Here is an 18,900-nt window from a genome sequence, read left to right as displayed (position 1 = left end):
CAGCCCTAGGCGTCCCCGTCGGCCTGGCCTGGGAGCTCCGGCGCGGCCTGGCAGGACTGGGGAGGGCTTGACCCCGGGTGAGCTGGACCCTGGGAGGGCAGGACTCCAGGAGGGCAGGACCCCGGGAGGGTCACTGAGGAGGGCTGGACCCCGGGAGGGTCACTGAGGAGGACTGGACCCCGGGAGGGTCACTGAGGAGAACTGGCCTCTGGGAGGGTCACCAAGGAGGGTTGGGTCCCGGGAGGGCTGGACCCCTGGATGGCTTGGACCCCAGACCAGGCAGGACCTAGAGAGTCAACGAGGAGAGCCAGGACCCCAGGAGAGGGGCACTTAGGAGGACTTGACTATGGGCAGGACACTGAGGAAGGCCAGGACCCTGGGAGGGTCTCTGTAGAGGGCTGGACCCTGGGAAGGTCACTAAAGAGGGCTGGACCCTTGGGAGGGCTGAACCCGAGGAGGGTCACTGAGGAGAACTGTGACCTCAGACCAGGTGGGACCTTAGGAGGCCACCAAGGAGGGTCAGGATCCCAAACCAGGTGGGACCCAGGGAGGGCCAGTCACCAAGGAGGATCAGTCCCTGGGACTGGACAGGACCACAGAGTGCCAGGACCCCATGACAGGTCATCTGTGAGGGTCAAGCCTCAGGACAGGTCACTGAGAAGGGCTGGGACTCCAGGACGGGTCAACAAGGAGGATCGGACCTGGGCACCTGGCAGGGCCCAGGGAGGACTAGGAACCTGGGCAGAGTCACCAAGGAAGGTCAGACTTAAGGACTGTGAGGACCCAAGGAATGCCAGGACCTCAGAAGAGGTCATCTAGAAATGTCCAACCCTGGAACAGGTCACGGAGGAGGGTCCAACTCGAGACAGGTCATAGGACTCTGGGACCCTGAAGTGGTCCTGTGCGTACTCTTGGGACACTCAGATGGTACTGTATGGAGGGTTTGTGACATGGACAGCTCTGGAATGACCAGGACCCCAGACAGGCTAAGAGTAGGGATGCTGGGTCTGGGCAAAGAAGAAGGCTAGTCTCAGGAAGGACCTTGATAAGAGCTGGACCCTCCAGACAGGTCCCTAGGGAGGGCTGAGTCTCCTGGACAAGTCACTGAGGAGTATGTATACCCCAAGACAGGACTGTAAGGGGGTGCTGGGACCCTGGAGTAGGACCCAGAGTTACTCTGAATCTGCCCAGCCCACCAGCTGGACCCACCTGCTGTGAAGACTTAGACACCTGGGGTCCTGGTCACCTGAGGCTCTCTCCTTGAGGTTCTTGAGCATCCTGGTATCATGAGCTCCTGTGCTAGCCCCACAGCCCTTCCCTAGCTGCCTGGGCTGGCCCCATAGCCTTTCAGACCTTCCACCGATACTGCCGTAACCAGGATCTAGGGAAAAGAATGGGGCTCATGCTTGCAGCTCCGAGGAGGACTCAAGGGTTTCTGGAAGGTTCCCGGTCCACACTGGCTTCCACACCTCAGGCTAGCACTATGCCCACTCCCCAGCCCAGAAAGCTGTTCTCTCCCCTCTTTTCTCAGCCTCTCTTCCAGGACTGCTGTCCTTTCCTTGCTTTGGCCCTGTGGTCAGTGTCCACCACCTTCAGCTCCTCCTGCCCCTCCTCTCCCCTTCTCAAGGCTGTGTGAGTATAGCCTCCATCCAGAGTCTAGACGTGTACTCAGTGGCTAGAAAGCTCCAGGAACAGGCAGGAGTTAAGGAAATGTGGGGTCTAAGCTGGGAGCATGGACTCCCGGAAGTGTGTTGGGCAGTTGGCCCACAGCAGGAAAGTTGGAGCAGGTGAGGCTGCAAGGTTAGTGGGTACCTTCCTCACCCTCTTCACTCCAGGGAGGAAGGTATTAAGGGGTGCTGGAGAGGGGGGTAGGGGTCTTTGTTTCTCTGGACCCTTTGAATCAGCCTTTCATCTGGAACTCGGTAACGTTCCCCTTGAATTTGGAAGTGGTCGTGGAAAAGTAGGGTCTGCTCTTTTACTCTGCACAAGGTATTCGAGAACCTTTGTTCTTTGCTCTTCTCTGACTAGGAAGGCTGTCCAGGGAGACCTTGTTTGGGCATTTTGAAAGGATAGACGGCTCAGGGACCCAGTTCACAGGGCTAAACTACCGTGCTGTTCGATGTGCAGGGTACATTTACTGAAAGAACAACCAAGTCATGGACAGAGGAGCAAAAGCCAGGATGTTCCTTTAGGAAGATCAGCTGAGTTAGGCTTGTGAATTTTTCCAGAGTCAGGCGATGAGATGAGGCATAGACCTAAAACTCTGAGCTGGAAGGACTCCCGAGAGTGACATTTGAATCGGTCAGTTCATTGTTACATTTTCACCACAACTTCATTTCCTGGTTACTTAGGAGAAGCCACTTGAGAGTTTCAATTTAGCACTTCATGGAACTGAATGTCAACCAAATGGTGTCCCTCACTGGCCTAACTGAGACACTTTCATTTGACCTTTTTACTCAACACTTCCTTCTGACTTCTTCTTCTGATGTATCCCTTACTGTCTTTAAAACTTTGTGAAATTTGGGAGAGGAACTTGCAAAACTGAGTATTCAGGTTTGGTAGACTCTCTTATTTTTGCATTTTTGAAGGTGTAAGAGTGCTGAGTAGGTGGATTATTTGCATACTTCTGTGCTACATCTCACCTCAAGCATAGTGCCTTAAGCCAAAGGTCTGTTATCACTTTACAGTTTCTGTGGGTCAGGACCCAGGCTCACATGGGTCTCAAAGGCTCACTGCCAGCGTGGGTCTCATCTGAAGGCCCGATGGCAGGACCAGGACTTCGTCCCACTCCTCATGTGACCACTGGCTGAACTCTCCAGTTCCTTTCCACAGGGGTCTCTCTATAGGGTGGCTCAGAGGCAAAGCAGGAGAGAGACAGGAAGGAAGTTAGGGTCTTCTAATCTTGGAAGTGGCATTCTATCATTTTTGCCAAATTCTTTTATTAGAAATGAGTTTCTAGGCCCCTACTTACTTGAGGGGAGGGATCCTACAAGGGTGAACATACTAGAGGCGGGTGGGGGTCACAGGGTCATCTCAGAGGCTGCCAACACAGTAGTACCACGAGCTAGGTGTTTAGGTAATAAAGGGTCCGTACCGAGAAACATCCCATAAGTAAATGAACAATTGCATGTAGAGTGGTGTGTTAAATGTGCGGCCGTGACAGCTGTGCGCTCTTTCATTGGTGTCGGTGCCTCTGAGATTACCGTGATGATTGAGATCATTGATACGTGGACCTTATACACGAGGGGAGATAAATTACAAATATAAAAGATTCTTAGGAATTAACTTGTAATTTAGAATACCAGTAGAAAGCCATAAGACCCCACAAATTAAATCATAGCATGTGCCCGTGTTGTTGAATTCTTTGATACCCTCAAGTGCAAGGCTCTTGTTCCCAGCGTCTCTTTTAAGTTTTTCTTGACCAAAGTTTGTAGGGAAAATATTGTTGCCTGTTACTTCAGGCCTTGTGCCTTTGGCTATTTGAGTCCTCATCAAAGTGCCGTGTGAGATCCCAAAACGTTTTGGACATTTGTCCCTTGTGAGGATATCGTGCTCCAGAGACCTGCTGTGGGCAGGAGCCTCTGCTCCTCGCTCCCGGCCTCCACTCTAGGGGTGCCAGACCCCACACCTGTTAGCTCTGGGCCAGGGTTTAGCCCAGGGCGATGAGGAGGACCTTTCCACCAGCCTGCCCTCCCTAGACCTTTAGGGGCTCTGCCACAGGGCCTTGGAAGGGCTGGGGTAAGACAGGGACCTTTGCCATGGGCTGGAACTGTTTATCTGGATTGTTTGCTTTGATTTATAAGGCAAGTTTCTCCTCGCCTATAATGTTACTCTTTAATGTGTTAAACGACAGGATTTGTTGTTTCATTTGCAGCCTTATTTGGTAAATAGTTAGAATTGAATTTGAAGTTGGAAATATAATTTTTTGGTTTTAACTGTTGAAAGATGGTGAGGCTTAGGGACAGTTTTCTATTGTTTGTCTATTTTTATTACCCTTATGATATTGCTGTTAATATTGCAAAAATGCTGCACAATTCATTGTGCCTCAAAAATTGGAACTATTCTTTAATTCTATAAGTTGAATGTTTATCATTGCATTTTTTTAAATGTGGGGCCTTTAAAAATAATAACAAAACTATATTTCTTAATCTGCCACATTTCTCCATACAGAAATGAATGATATGAGAGCCAGATGACAAAGAACAATAATAAGCATTGCCTAGAGGCGTTTTTGTAGAATTGTCCACTAAATTAAGCAAAACGCCCATTGATAGGAACTCATGCTGTCTAGAAAATACTGTCCTTATCAGCCATGGCTAGAAGAGAAATTAATATTTAGATACTTTGGAATGGAGAGGTTAATTGGATTGTTTTTGATATTTGCTGGACTTTGCTACATTAACAGCAAATTCCAGATGTTTAGTAAGAAATAGATGCAAATAGTGGAAATCTATCTGCAGGCCTCTGTGAAGCCCTCTGCTAACCCGTGGGTCTTGGGGCCTGTGTGGGCTGCATGGGCTCTGGAGGGCCAGTGTGGACCTTGGGGAATGTGAGGGCTGTGTGGTCTCAGGGGGGCCTTGTGGGTCCTGTGTGGGGGCCCATGTAGGACTTGTATGGGCTGCATGGCCTCGTGAGGCCTTGTTTGGGGTCTTGTGTGGACCTTGTGGGGTCTGCATGGTCTCATGAGGACTTGTGCCAGGATTGGCTCAGTCGTTCCAATACAAAGGGGAAAATGGAGGTAACAGGAGTCCCCAGTGCAGAGCAGCTGTGAACCCAGTAGGGCAAGCCCCAGCGGAACTCAGAGTGTCTGGGTTTGGGGCTCAGGCCCCGCGGGTTCTTGGCCTCATCCCTGAAGCTGCTTTCCTTCTTGGTGAGGGTGTATGCCGGCAGATGGTACCTCATCAGCTACTCCTTGCCTGGGTGGTCTCGGGGCCCATGCCCCTGCTAAGGCACTTTTCGTGCTTCTCTAAAGGTTGACTGATGATAGACATCCATGCTGTGCCCATGCAGATGGTCAGTGTGCAACTGAGGTCCCACTTTGCTGTCCCTCCCTTGCACTATCTGGCTTTACTGTGTCCTCTTCTATCTCCTCATGGGTTGTGTCCATGCCCCGGCCCCCCAGGCTCTCTGTCCTTGTCTCCCATTCTGGGTTCCTTGTTCCTTGGGCCACTGCATGGTCATGCCAGGCTTCCATCCTTGTCCCCAAGGCCTCCTCTCTCTGGCCCTTGCTTCTGTCTGTTACCTGCTGGCATCCCCAGCCTCCCCTCAACTCCTCTCTGGGTACCTTCCTTCTGTGGCATTGCCTTAGTTGAATGTTTTTGACACTTATCGCTCTTTATGTGTGACCCTGTTATTGGGCTGGTCTAAGGTAAATTGGTCCCTGATATCAGAGGCCATGACTTACTGATGGGTCACTCAGAGGATGTGGTTTTTCTTTGGGCTCCTGGATGCCTGCATGCTTGTCGGGTCTAGATGTGGTGGGTGTTACTTATGTGGACTCTCTAGGGTTGTGGTCTGTCTTTGGTCTCCTGGACACCTGCAGGGTCTGGATGTGGTGGTCGTTACTGGCAGGGGCACTCTGGGGATGTGATGTGTCCTTGGTCTCATGGACACTGGTGGGATCTGGATGTGGTGGACGTTACCAATGGGGACACCCTGGGGACGTGGTATGTCCTTGGTCTTCTAAACACCTGCAGGTTCTGGTGGGCGTTACTGGCAGGGACACTTGGTCTCCTGGACACTTGTGGAGTCTGGATATGGTGGGAGTTATCAATGGAGACACCCTGGGGATGTGATACGTCCTTTGTCTCCTAGACACCTGTAGGTTCTGGGTATGAAGGGCGTTACTGACGGGGACACTCTGGGGATGTGGTATGTCCTTGGTCTCCTGGACACCTGCAGGTTCTGGATGTGGTGGGCATTACTCATGGGACACTTTGGGGATGTGGTGTGTCCTTGGGCTCCTAGACGCCTTCAGGGTCTGAATGTGGTGGGCGTTACTAATGGGGACATTCTTGGGTTGTGGTGTGTCCTTGGTTTCCTGGACACCCGCGGGGTCTGGATATGGTAGGAGTTCCCAGTGGGGACACTCTGGGGATGTGGTATATCCTTGGTCTCCCAGATGTCTGTAGGCCTGTGGTGTCTGGCTGTGGTGGGCGTTACTGATGGGGACACTCTGGGGATATGGTGTGTCCTTGGTCTTCTGGACACCTTCGGGGTCTGGATGTGGTAGGTGTTACCAGTGGGTGCACTCTTGGGTTGTGGTGTGTCCTTGGTCTCCTGGACACCTGAAGGATTTGGATATAGTGGGAGTTACCGATGGGGACACTCTGGGGATGTGGTGTGTCCTTGGTCTCCTGGATGCCTGCACCTCCAGTGTCTGGATGTGGTGAGCGTTACCAATGGGGACATTCAAGTTGGGCTGTGACACTTAGGTGGGGCCACACCTTAGTGACTGTACCTCTTGTGACTGAGTTATGCCCAGATATTTGTATAAACACCTAAATTAAGAAATGAAAGTTGCCGGGCTCGGTGGCTCAGCCTGTAATCCCGCACCTTTGGGAGGCTGAGGTGAGTGGATTGCCTGAGCCCGTGGGTTCGAGACCCGCCTGGGCAACTAGGCCAGGTGTCCAGTCTTGGCCCTGTTGTGAGGTCTTGTCCATCAATTTAGCCATGATCTGTCAGCACTATGCTGTATGTGTACCCACCTTCTGATCCCTGTCCCCTGGGGTGGAGAAGGGCTGGCTCTGGCTGGAGGGCCTGCTGGTCAGGGCCTGGAGTACAGCAGGGCCCTGACAAGACCCCTGAGCACGGCTGGGAGATGAGGACTAGGCCGAGGGGCTGGATGTCACAGAAGGAGCCAAAAGAAGCTCTGCTGTTCTCCTTCCTGGCACTGGTAGCCTTCTGAGCGTTTTGGAGCACCAGGCCCTGGCTGGGGGAGGAGGAGGAGCAGGGATTCTTACTGTCTTCTGAGTCATCAAACCTTTTAGAATCACATTCAAAGTACTTTTATGATGTTATCTTATTTTTTATTTTGTTAAATAATTTTATGATGACATAGCCACGTAGGAAACCTTTTACAGTTTCCTTTTTTCTTCTAACTTGACTCATTTTTAGTGTCCTAACTGGAAAAAGCAGAGAACACTGATGACGTGGTTCTGTCCATCTCCACGAGGTGGATCAGAATCCCTGGCACCTGGGCTTTCCCCCCACAGGGTCTGGCTTGCGGATGTGGAGGCACTGTCGTGTGTTCGGTCATATCTCTACCTGCTGCTGCATGCAGGCCCTGTGTGTCCCGTGTCATCAGCACAACAGATAGAGGCAGGCCGTGTGCTCATCTGGACACGAGGCATCTGTTGAGCTGCTGCGGTCACGCTGGGTACTGTCCATGCACAGATGAGTGGAGGCTTGATGTGGTAGGGGACAGAGAAGGCGCAGTGCATGTGAGTGGTGGGTCCTCGATGCCGAGGCAGTGCTGTGAAGGGCAGGGGGCCCGAGATGGTCCAGGTGAGGGTCCTGGGATTAGAGACAGCTGAGGAAAGGCCACAGTGGACTAGGTGGAGAACAGCAGGCCTGAGGTATAGAGTTGCTGCCAGGCACCATCTGCCTGCCACCTGTTGGGTCTCCCATGGGCTGCATTACATGGAGAGTAACGGTCAGAACATGAGCATCGTCCATGGTCATAGCTGTGGTATAGGAGATGTCAGTGAGAGAAGGGTGTTTGGGGAGACATAGGGCAGTTTGGTAATTTTTGTGTGAACATAGAATAAGTTTTGCAGAGCCCTTGGGTGAAGGTGGACGTCTGTGGTTCGTTGACGAGACGATATTTATTTCCTGAGCAACAGGCTGGACGTGGTATCCAGATGAGGACACAGACTCACCTTGCTGCCAGAGCACACGTGCACGAGGGAGGTACATGCTGGATACAGCATACACATGTATCGCTGAAGAGGGCAACAGTGTGGAAGGACGCACTGCCAGGAGGGAGAACAACAGAGCAGTTTCAGACCCAGGAGTTGGGGCGGTCTATCCAGGGAGGTGCAGAATTTTGCATCTGGTGGCTGGACAGGAACTGGCCCATGTCCTGAGGAGGGAGGGCCTCCCGCCAGGGATCCTTGCGTGGCTGAGAGGAGGGTGGAGCTGGTGTGGATGCAGCCTGCACGTGAATGGGATCCAGCATGGATGGGAGATGACATGGACACAGCCCCCACGTGAGCGGGACGTAGAGTGGATGGGAGGTAATGTGGACTCAGCCTCAGCATGGATGCAGCCCTCAAGTGTATGGGACCCAGCGTGGATGAGACAGGATGTGAATGCGGCCCCGATGTGGACGCACATCCATGTGAATGAGACCCAGCGTGGACGGGAGATGATGTGGACACAGCGCCGGCGTGGATGCAGACCCCACATGGTCGGGACCCAACATGGTTGGGAGATGACATGGGTGCAGCCTCGATGTGGTTGCAGCCCCCACACGATCAGGCACCAGCATGGGCAGGAGTTGGCACAGGCACGATTCCAGCATGGACACAGCCCAGTGTGAATGGGGCCTAGCACGGGTAGGAGATGAAGTGGATGCAGCCCCTATGTGGACATGGCTTCAGCTTAGATGCAGCCCCTATGTGGACATGGCCTCAGCATGGATGCAGCCCCTATGTGGACGTGGCCTCGATGTGGACGTAGCCCCTGTATGGACATGGCCTTGAGGTGGATGCAGCCCCTACGTGGTCAGGCACCAGCATGGGCAAGAGGTGACATAGACATGGTCCCAGCATAGATGCAGCTCGATGTGAATGGGGCCCAGCGTGGGTGGGAGATGAAGTGGATGAAGCCCTTGTGTGGACATGGCCTCGACGTGGATGCAGCCCCCATGTGGTCAGGCACCAGCATGGGCAGGGCTAGAGTGGGGAAGGAGAACAAGGCTCAGTTCTGCTGGTCAGGGGCCAGGGTGCCTTTGAGGTTTGACTTAGGAGGGATGTGTCGGATTTTCATTCTCTAAATTTCATCTCTATGATGCATGGACTTGTCTGAAGGGTGAATTAGAGGGAGAATGGGTATGGGGTCCTGGGCCTGGTCCTGGGCCTGGTGGGAGCTCTGGCATGGTCCTGGGAGTGGCTGAGGACAGGAAGGGAGGGATGGGGGATCCCTCATAGGTAGCAGGACCCCAGACAGGGCGTGGGGTTGGAGGGGTGTAGAGCTGTACAACCTCCTAGGAAAACTGGCTGGTGTTCCTCAGAAGGTTGTGCAGCCTGCGTGATCTGGCCTAGTGGGCATTTTCCACATGAAGACTTGGCCACGGGTGCTCACAGCAGCCTTATATAAGCCCCAAAGTGGAAACAGTTCAATGTCCACCCCCAGGCCAGTGGGCCACACGCTGTACAGTGGACACTATTCAGCCCTGGAGGATGCATGTAGAAACCCAAGCCGTGTGCCAGCTCAGAAGGGAGAGGAACAGACAGGAGGCACCCTGCGTCCCACGCACAGCTCATCAGAGCTGGCTTCATGCCTGGGGTGGGGTGATGGCAGGGCCCATGTTAGCTTAGGGGATGACTTAGGAGACCTGGATAGGGACAACTTGAGGGACATAGTCACAGCAGGTCTCACTTCTCTGTGTCCTCCCGCACTGTCACTGTATCTTTAACACATGTGCGGTTTATTATTTGCCAGATGTTCCTTAATAAAGATAGTCAATAAGGGCTACAGGACATTGAACAATTCTGTGCCAGTAAATTGGATGAACTCTTTTCTGGAAAAATATAACTTAGCAAAACCAACTGACAATTAAGTAGAAAACTTTGATTCTCAAGAGACACATACGACAAAAGAAAACATTCCCCAGTGTGAGCATGATGGCACAGTGGAGGTAGAGTCGACCTCATGACCGGGTCCTTGGAGAAGGCCAGGCCAGTGGCCAGACACACGAGCTGGGACCCAAGAGGGTCCAGGCTGCAGAAGGCATGACGTGGACTGAGGCAGAGAGAGGGAGTCGGCTGGCCCCAGGAGGCCAAGCAAGCAAGGCAGGGAAGGAAGACATACTCTTGGGGTCAGCGGGTCCCTTAAGGACTCTCCTGCAGGACAGAGAGGTGTGCAGGAGTTGTGCTGCCTCATCCCATGTGAGAGACGGGCAGATGCCTCATCTTCACTGTCCTAGTGTGAGGGCACATGGCCCTTGTGGAGCTCAGTAAACACAGGTCCCGGGCATGCAGGCCTTGGGAAGCGTGTATGCTGGAGCCAGGCCTGGAGCTTGACTTTGTTACCAGTCATGTTGTGGCATATCGCGTGGACTCAGGACTGCATTTTGATCAGAATATGATTGTGTATGTACACTTTAAAAATAATTGGGAGTGCATGCACAGAGATGGAAATATGTCATGCTGAGAACAACAGCTGCTTTTGAGGATTAGGATAATGGGTTTTTCCCTTAATATCATCCTTGGCTTCCAAGTCATGTCGAATAAGTATGCCTATCACTTTTACTGCAAGACAAAACAAAAACCAAGCCAACAGGCTTTACCTGGAGGCAGTGATGTGCAGTGTGGGTGTCATTTGAGAGGAGGGTCAGGAGAACGTCGGCCAGTGGAGGACTGATGGGTCAGAGGCTGCTCCAGCCCACAGAGTAGCTGGCATGGAGGCAGTTTGGGGTATCTGAGAGGAGGGTGGGGCTTCCCGTGGGGCAGATGCCATGCTGAGAGGTCTGAGTTGTGCTCAAAAGGGTGGCAAGAGTGACGTGTCCATGCACTTCCGAGGGCTCCAGGTCTGTGCGTGGCTGAGCCCATAGCTTGGTGGATGGAGGGGCCTGTATTTGGGAGGTTAGAAAGTCATATGTGGAGGGAGGGACATGGGGGAAGAAGAAGGGGAGCGGGTTGCATGGCTGAGGGCCTGCAGCTGTTCCTCTTCACTGAGAGGAGGGAAGTGGGGAAGGTTCTGGAAGACACCCTTGGGTAGCAGAATAAGGACAGGGTCTGGGGTGGGACAAGCCAGAGAAGAGGAGGGTGGGCTTTGCAACCCCAGGGAGGAGAGACCAAAGAGCTTTGAAAGTCAGAGCTGTGAGTGAGTCTGCCCAGGAAAGACGGAGGGTCCCAGCAGTGCTGTGGCCATCTGGGGAGGAGCCAGGCTCAATCCCTTCTGTCTGGTCATATGGAAGGGAGGGTCCCAATGTGGGCTTTTTAGGGCAGATTCCCTAGAAGACCTGAGGTGCAGAGCAAAGGCTGGTTGCTGGGTAGGAAGGAGCCAGGGCGAAGGTGAGCTGGCCCGGAGGGCAGCACGTGGGTCTGGTGGGTGCCGAGCCGGACCTTGCTGGGGCAGATGTATGATGCCGCGTGGGGGCTGTTCTGCTTTGTGATGAGTCAGGCTGCATGATGCCCCAGACTGGGCAACTCCCCAGAAGGACTCATCCTCACAACCGCAGTGCATTCCTGGAGAGGGCAGAGCAGACTTGGGCAAGGGAGAGGCATGTGGGGGTGAGGCCAGGGGAGTCCGCTTGACTTCAGGGTCCCCCGGTCACACCTCCTTCCCCAGCATCCACTGTGAGGACAGTGGGGTGCTGTCTCCAAAGCTCAGGGCTATGAAGCCAGTCCCTGTTGGATCCCAGACCCCAGAGGAGAGAGTGCAGTGCCAGGCAGGGTAGGTGCTTCTTGGCCTGTTGAGGCCAGCCTGGGAGGGCAGACTCAAGGCAGGTCACAGTTGTCAGCCACGCAGCAGAAGTCAGGGACTATCCCATGGACACAAAGCAGTGAGTGAAGGGACGGGAGTGGCCACGGGGGCAGGGCAAGGGGCATCTCTACTGGACAGGAAGGACAAGGGGCATCTGTTCAGAAGGCTCTTCATGGTGACTGAGATCCCACCCTGCAGCCATTCCAGCTAGCTTAAGGGCTCCAAACCCCTCTGGCCATCATGACGGACAGTACAAGTGCTGTGGGGTAGCACCATTGTGCCCTGGGGTGGGGATGGGGCAACTGCTGCCCAACTGGTACCTGTCCTGTCCCTGTGCATTCACTTTGTAGGGGATCCCATGATGTGTGTGTGTGTGTGTGTGTGTGTGTGTGTGTTTTATGATAAACTAAACTGTTTATTAGGGCTAGTGAAAACCTTGCTCTGCCTGTGTGGACCCCATGTGTACCCAGGCCCATGTTGTGCCATCTAGATCAGTTTTGACTTTGTCAAGGTTTGGTGTGTGTCAGGCTCATGAAATGAGTTGGAACATACTGTCTTTTTTGGTTTCTGACAGAGTTTGTTTGGGACGAGGTGGTTATTTTTTCCTCGAATCTTTGATAAAACCACCTTGAAACTCTTGAGTCCTGGAGTTGTCTTTGAAGGAGATTTTTGACTACTTAAGTTCAGCTTCCTTAATAGAACTTTATGGGTATCCTCTACTGTTCTCAATTCTGGTGAATTTTTTTTCTAGGAACTTATCAATTTCATGTAAACCTTCATTTTATTGGTCATCATATTCTGCTGGTTCTCAAGTGTCACTTCTCAGTGGAATCCTCACCGCACCTGGTTAGCTTTGTGGCTGGATCCCCCAACAGGGCTACTGCCTTTTGTGCAGCCGGCCCTCCAAATCACGGGTCTGCACCCATGGATCCAACCAACCATAGATGGAAAATATTCAGAAATAAGCCAATAAAAAATAACAATAAAATAATGCAAATTTTAAAAACACAATAGAACAGCTGTTTACATAGCATCTGCATTGTGTTAGGTATTACAGGTCATCTAGAGATGACTTAAAGCACACAGGAGGATATGTGTAGGTTATGTGCACATACTACACTGTGTTTTATCAGGGACTAGAGCTTTGGAGAATTTTGGTATCCAAGTTGGGCCCTGGACCCAGTCTTCTGTAGATACCAAGAGATGGCTGTATTTGTCTCCTCCTCACATACTGAATAGTTGGCCTATTTCATGCATGGTGTTGGTCTTCCTCCAGAAAAACGTAGGCTCTGGGGATTATTCCTGTCTCTCTCTGATGTCAGGAGGCCCTCATTGTGCTGCCTGGCATGGGAACCGCTGCCCACAGTCTAATTAAAATCAAATGCAGTTAAAAGTTTGGTTCCTCAGTCCCAGGAGCCGTAGTGCAATGCTCCACAGCCACACCCGACCAGTGGCCACCTAGCTGAACAGTACAGGTGTGGAAGCCTCCAATATCACAGAATGTTCTGGAAGCCTGGCCTTAAGCCCAGTTTCATGTCCTCCTTCTTGTTTCTCTTCTAAGTGCCTTGGGCACGGCCTGCCAATCTTCCCTTATATTTGCCTGGGAAGACAAACTCTTCTTTTCTTCCTTCCTTCCTTCTTTTTAATAAAAGTTAACTGATGAGAGATTAGTTCATAAAAAGTGCAGTTATGGGCAACTTGAAAAAGAAAAGTAATGTGAACTGGATATAAGGTATGAGTCTTTGTTAGGCAGCTGTTTCCAGGGTGTTTTTCATTGCTGGCGTCAGACCACAAGCATCTTAGGTCATCTCAGAGCCTGATGCTTTCCCAGTCTGGCTCTGGCTGACTCTTCCAAGCCTCTCTCGCAACATATTCCCACATTAGAACAGAGCACAAGGAGATGCCATCACCTAGAAGGGAATGTGAGGAGGCAACCCTGCCCAGCATGGCAGTGCCCCTTGTGCCCTGTTTCAGAGGAGTCCTCACCTGATCTCCTCAAGGCCAGCGACTCCTGCCGCTTGTGGCTTGAGTGGGGCCCCCTGCCAAACCTGCTGCCCATCACTGCCCAGCTCCTGTCCAGTGAGGCCGCATGCACCCCCTGCCCCAACATGAATACTGTGCACACCGTCCTCCCACAGAACTAGCATGTCCTCATCCCCCCCGATCCTGGCATCTAGTGCGGGGCCCTCAGTACATGTCTCTGGGCTGGGGCAGGCCTGTGCCTGGGAGGGACAGCGCTCGGTGCATGCCATGCGGATGCAGAGTCACATACCTCTTGTGAACTGAGGAGTGAGGTTCACTACCTGCCGTCCTCCCCTGACCAGCCTTTGCCAGGTCACCTTCGAAACTCACCTCTCCTCCGGAACATCCACAGGCCCTCGTCCTGCCTTCTTGGGCCCAAAGCAGGATGACGGGACACAGAGACCAGCCACATGTGTGGTGGAGTCTGCATGTCACCGTCACTGCGGCTTCTGTTTCTTTTGATTACCTTAAACCTGTTCCATCAGGCCAGGCTCAGCGTGCAAGGCCCGGACCTTGCACACATGTGATGTCCTGTTCTGTGTTTCCCCACAGGCTTCACAATGTAGCAGGGACTCCAGGCTGTCGCTCTCAGGTAAATGCATTTCAAGCTGGTTTTCCTTCTTTCAGAGCTGTGAATGGATGAATTTTGCCTTGACTTACACTTTGCGAGCATGTTGTAGCCATAGAGAAAGGCAATTCCTGCACATGGCTCCTGTAAAGTATTGTGGGCTGTTCACGTTTCATTGCACTTTCCTTCCAACCCCAGTTCTGGTCACGTCCCTCCTACCGTTGGCTACTAGGCCTTGTCTGGGTTCCAGTGAGAACTTCTTGGAGGTTGTAGTACTTGCACCCATACGACACCAAGTGAAGTGACAAGTGTCGCTTTTGTACTAGAAAATGGAAAAAGAGCAGCGGCCAGGAGGGTGCAGAAGCCAGCCCATGCACGGAGTCCGGAGGGATCCTCGCGTCCAAGTGGCGGCCTAAAGCCTCCATGCCACGGCAGAGGGACGGACAGGCAGAAGTCTAGAGGAGGTGAGCCCCGCCCTGCGTCCCGTGGTCACAGTGGTCTGCCCTGTTGGGTGGAGGCGTCCTGAGAAGCCCAGCGTGGAGAGCTCGGGGCCGGAGTCTATTTCACTACTGTTTTCCTGGAATCCTGGTGTTTCCTCCTTGGGGGGCCTCTGACCTGGATGGCAGCCTTGGCGTGCAGAAAGCAGAAGTCTTCCTCCATCTCTGATTCAGTGGGGTTCCCCCACCCGTGCCCTGAGAGACAGCATACTGCATGGGGCCTCTGTAGCCATGAGCATTGTGACTGTGCCATGCGGGGACAAGCCAGCCTCAGTCTGCACCTGAAGACAGATGCACCACAGGGAGCAGCCCCTCAGGATGGGTGGGAGGGAGTCTCCCCTCTCCAGGTGCCCAGCAGGTGGCAGTCCCAACCTACACAGCCCTGCGGCTGCTCCTCTGGGCCGGTCACGACTAGCTCTGAGGTAGGCCCTGAGTGCAGGTTGCCTGTTCCTGGCTCTCTCTTGTCTCTGTGATCAGGCAGCATTGGAAAGCCACCAGCCCTCCTTTGGGGTATGTCTGCCATCTCCTGGGGTCTACCTCAGGCTGAATCCTTCCTGGGTGCCACACAAAGCCACCCCTGTGGTCATGGTTCCTCCATGTTGTTCCCAAGGTTCACTGTGTGGTGAGTAAGCACTCGATGCTTTGAGACTCCATGTAGTCTCCCCCTCAAGAGTCTCACCTATACAGCATCTGCTGATAGTACCTGATAATTCACCACTCCCATTGTAGGGAAACATCAGTTATTTAATCCTTTATTCCTTCACACTCACACCTTCCGTGCTTCTGTTTGTTTACCTCACCATGGGCTTGTGACCGTTTGTTATTCAGTGAGCGATAATCAGTACTTATCAATACTTAAGGACCTGCAGCCCTTAGCACTGGTCCCATGTCGTGGCAGCTCCCTGTCCACTCGGGGCCTTGCTTCCTCACTCGGCAGAACGCCACAGGGGCATACCAGCCTGGGCTGACTGCATCTCTGGCATCCCTGTGTCCTCATGGACAGCAGTATGGAAATGGCGGGCAGGGGCCAGGGGCCAGGCTTTGGCTGCACTCAGGCCCAGGTGAGCCTGGCTCATGGCTACTGTTGGAGACACAGGTGAGGTAACCAGGCCCGTGTGGACAGTTACGGGGTGTTGGGCCCAGCAGGGGGTTCTGGGCCAGGAGTCTCTTGGTGTGATGGTCAGGTAACAGACATGGCATCACAGATGCAGTGACCTGGGCCCTGGCTTTCTATGCCTGCTGAGAGAAACGCAACAACCTGCTGCTCCCTACATAAGAGACGTGGGGTGAGGACAGAGAAGCAGCATCGCCTGTGACTCACTCGTGGCAGGACCTGGCTCAGTGGACTCAAGCACAGATTCGACTAGACCAGGGTGTGCCAGACCAGGGCTTGTGGTACCCCAGGAGCTGGCCTCCCTGACATGGACCTGGCACGTGAGGTGCATGGCTGCAGCAGTTCTCAGGGCAGTGACTGCCTACTGGGCGAAGCCTCTGTTGTGCCCACCCTAGGAAGTGAGAACTGGTCCCCCACACTGTGCCTCATGGATAGCACAGCTGGACGGAGGGAGGGAGGGACCCCAGGAATCACAGCCCCTGCCCAGCATCAAGTCAGGCTCAGGAAGGTGGTGGCATCATCTCTGTTTTTACGGAGTCACGGCCCCAGGAGACAGAGGTGAAGCCAGGACAGTCCCCACGTGGATTATATCCTGGCCCCATGTGAGTGTATCTGGTCTTTGGTGCATATACCTCAGGTGCTACAGCAGGTCCACGGGGCCACTCCTGTGGTCATGGTTCCTCCATGTTGTTCGCCATGTGTATACTTGAGGTCTGTGAAGATACAGCAGAGGATCTGAGTGTCCCCAGCTTCCTATCCAAGTTCCTCCCGGGGCAGCTCTGTTCTCACCTCCCCTTGCACCTACAGTGGACTCTGCCTTTCCCGCTCCCTCTGCCCTCAGCAGCCCCTGGCATCATGGGGAGGAGGCATCCCTGCATCCTGGCTCCAGGCCCCGCACCGCCCTCCTGGGCACCCTTCTCCAGCTGTGTGGACTCTCCTTGCTCCTGCTTCTCCTCAGTCCTTGCAGCCAGAGGAGAGGGGGTATCGAGTGCAGAGAAGCCAGGGTGCTGCAGTCTTGGGAGACGGTTGCTTGTTCGTCACAGCCTGCAGACCGGCAGTGGGACTTGGGGCCCAAGTCATCCATGGCCATCTGTGCCTTGTCCACTCCTCCCTGGAGGGCCGTTATGGTACCGAGCCTTGGACGGAACACATCGGGGTCCTTCTGATGCTAGTTAATAAGTGCTTTCCTCTTGCAGAAGCCAAAGATGTTGACCAGGAAGATTAAGCTGTGGGACATCAACGCCCACATCACCTGCCGCCTGTGCAGCGGGTACCTCATTGATGCGACTACAGTGACCGAGTGTCTGCACACGTGTACGTGCTGCCTGGACAGTGGGACACTGAGGGGCAGGGCGGTGCCTAGCTTGTGCTCTTTAGAACGAGGGCTTTTGTTTCACCAAGAACCCTGACTCAGGCACTGAGAGCAGCAAGACCAAGGGGCAGGAACAAAGATCTTGAGGATAAGCCAGAAAATTATTTCAAATAGAAGATACTGTGGGTAATTTCAGAGGAGATGTGGCATCATTTAGAAAAGCCAAATACATATAACATGAGATCAGGAATGGCCCTATAACAGAATACTCATTCCTAGCAGGAAGAGATGCTCATTTTAAGATCTCCAATTGAATTCCTTAACTTTTTTAGAGGCATCTCCTGGTTTGTTCCTCATACCAGATAAGCCTGTGTTTTGGCTGTTAGGATCTTAGCTTGGGCTGAACCTAGGTGTTTTTCTTTTTCCACCTCTGCCTCAGCTGGTGGGCAGCATCCCTGGTTACTGTGAGGCAGTGTTCTTATGTATGGGCAACTGGAAGTGCCCACTAGAGATGTCTCTAACAGTGCCTGAGGAGCATTTTGTTTTAACAGGATCTTTACAAGAAAGTGAATGCTTGTAATATAAATGATTTCTTAAAACATATATATACATGTTTTTTTGAGTTGGAGTCTCTGTCACCCAGACTGGAGTGCAGTGCCTGCTCCCGGCCACTGCAGCCTCAACCGGCTGGGCTCCAGCAATCCTTCTGCCTCAGCCTTCCAAGTAGCTGGAACTACAGGTGCGTGCTACCACACCTGGCTAATTTTTTTGATTTATTGTAGAGATGAGGTCTTGCCAAGTTGCCCAGGTGGAAACCCACGGGCTCAGGCAATCCACTCACCTCAGCCTCCCAAAGCGCAGGATTACAGGCTGAGCCACCGAGCCTGACTTAAAACATAATTTTAGAGACAAGGTCTCACTCTGTGGCCCAGGCTGAAGTGCAGTGGTGAGATTACAGCTCACCACAGCCTCAACCTCCTGTATTCATGCCAGCCTCCTAAGTAGCTGGAACCACAGGTATGTACCACCACATGTGGCTTGTTTTTATTTTTGTAGAGATGGGGTCTTATTGCCTAGGTTGGTCTCAGACTCCTGGCCTCAAACGATCCTCCTGCCTCAGTCTCCCAAAATGCTAGGATTACAGGAATGAGCCACCACGCCCAGCCCACAAGTTATTTTTTTTTAATGTATTATAGAGACGAGGTCTTACATGTTGCTCAGGCTGGTCTCAAACCCCTGAGTTCAGGCAATCCTCTCGTCTCTGCCTTCCAAAGTGCTGGGGTTACAGGTATGAGCCATTGCACCAGGCCCACACAAATGATTTTTTGATTGTGTATTTTTCACTTTAGAAAATAAAATACCCATTTGGATAGCATTTTTATTTTACAGTTAATGGTATTTTTAGATAATGGGCATAATTTTGTGTTAGGTTGTTTTTATTGAATTTTATCTAGTTTTGTTGTACAAAATATTATGTTTGTTTAGTCCAACTTACTATAAAAGCCCTCATACTAGACATGTTTTGATGGCTGCAACCCTCTCATCTTTGGTGGTATTCTCACTTGAAGTTTGTCTTCCCACTTAACTCCTGCGCCCTAATCGTGGAGCAAGGCCACTGGCCAGGAAGTTCAGGCATTCTTGTTGTTTAGAGACCTGAAAGACAGGAGGTTCCCTCTCAGAAGCCAGACCCTTGAGGAGGGCTGGGAGATGCGCACCAGCCGCCGGTGAGCGCAAG

At 52.7% G+C, this 18,900-nt stretch overlaps 1 protein-coding gene across 1 annotated transcript in view; it reads left to right on the top strand.

Annotated features, from left to right (window-relative positions):
• PCGF3 (polycomb group ring finger 3) overlaps positions 1–18,900 on the top strand; it is a 53,373-nt gene that overhangs the window by 297 nt on the left and 34,176 nt on the right. The window contains exons 2-4 of the mRNA XM_008064004.2: positions 14,227–14,266; positions 14,569–14,706; positions 17,050–17,167. Coding sequence (XP_008062195.1) covers positions 17,059–17,167 — 109 coding nt within the window. The 5' untranslated portion in view covers positions 14,227–14,266; positions 14,569–14,706; positions 17,050–17,058. The remainder of the gene's footprint in view (positions 1–14,226; positions 14,267–14,568; positions 14,707–17,049; positions 17,168–18,900) is intronic.

Source organism: Carlito syrichta, unplaced genomic scaffold (assembly GCF_000164805.1).
Source record: "Carlito syrichta isolate Samal-C Ts95f unplaced genomic scaffold, Tarsius_syrichta-2.0.1 Scaffold307178, whole genome shotgun sequence".
Lineage (NCBI taxonomy): Eukaryota > Metazoa > Chordata > Mammalia > Primates > Tarsiidae > Carlito > Carlito syrichta.
The sequence above is the reverse complement of the archived record's forward strand: the minus strand, read 5'-3'. Positions and strand labels throughout refer to the sequence as shown.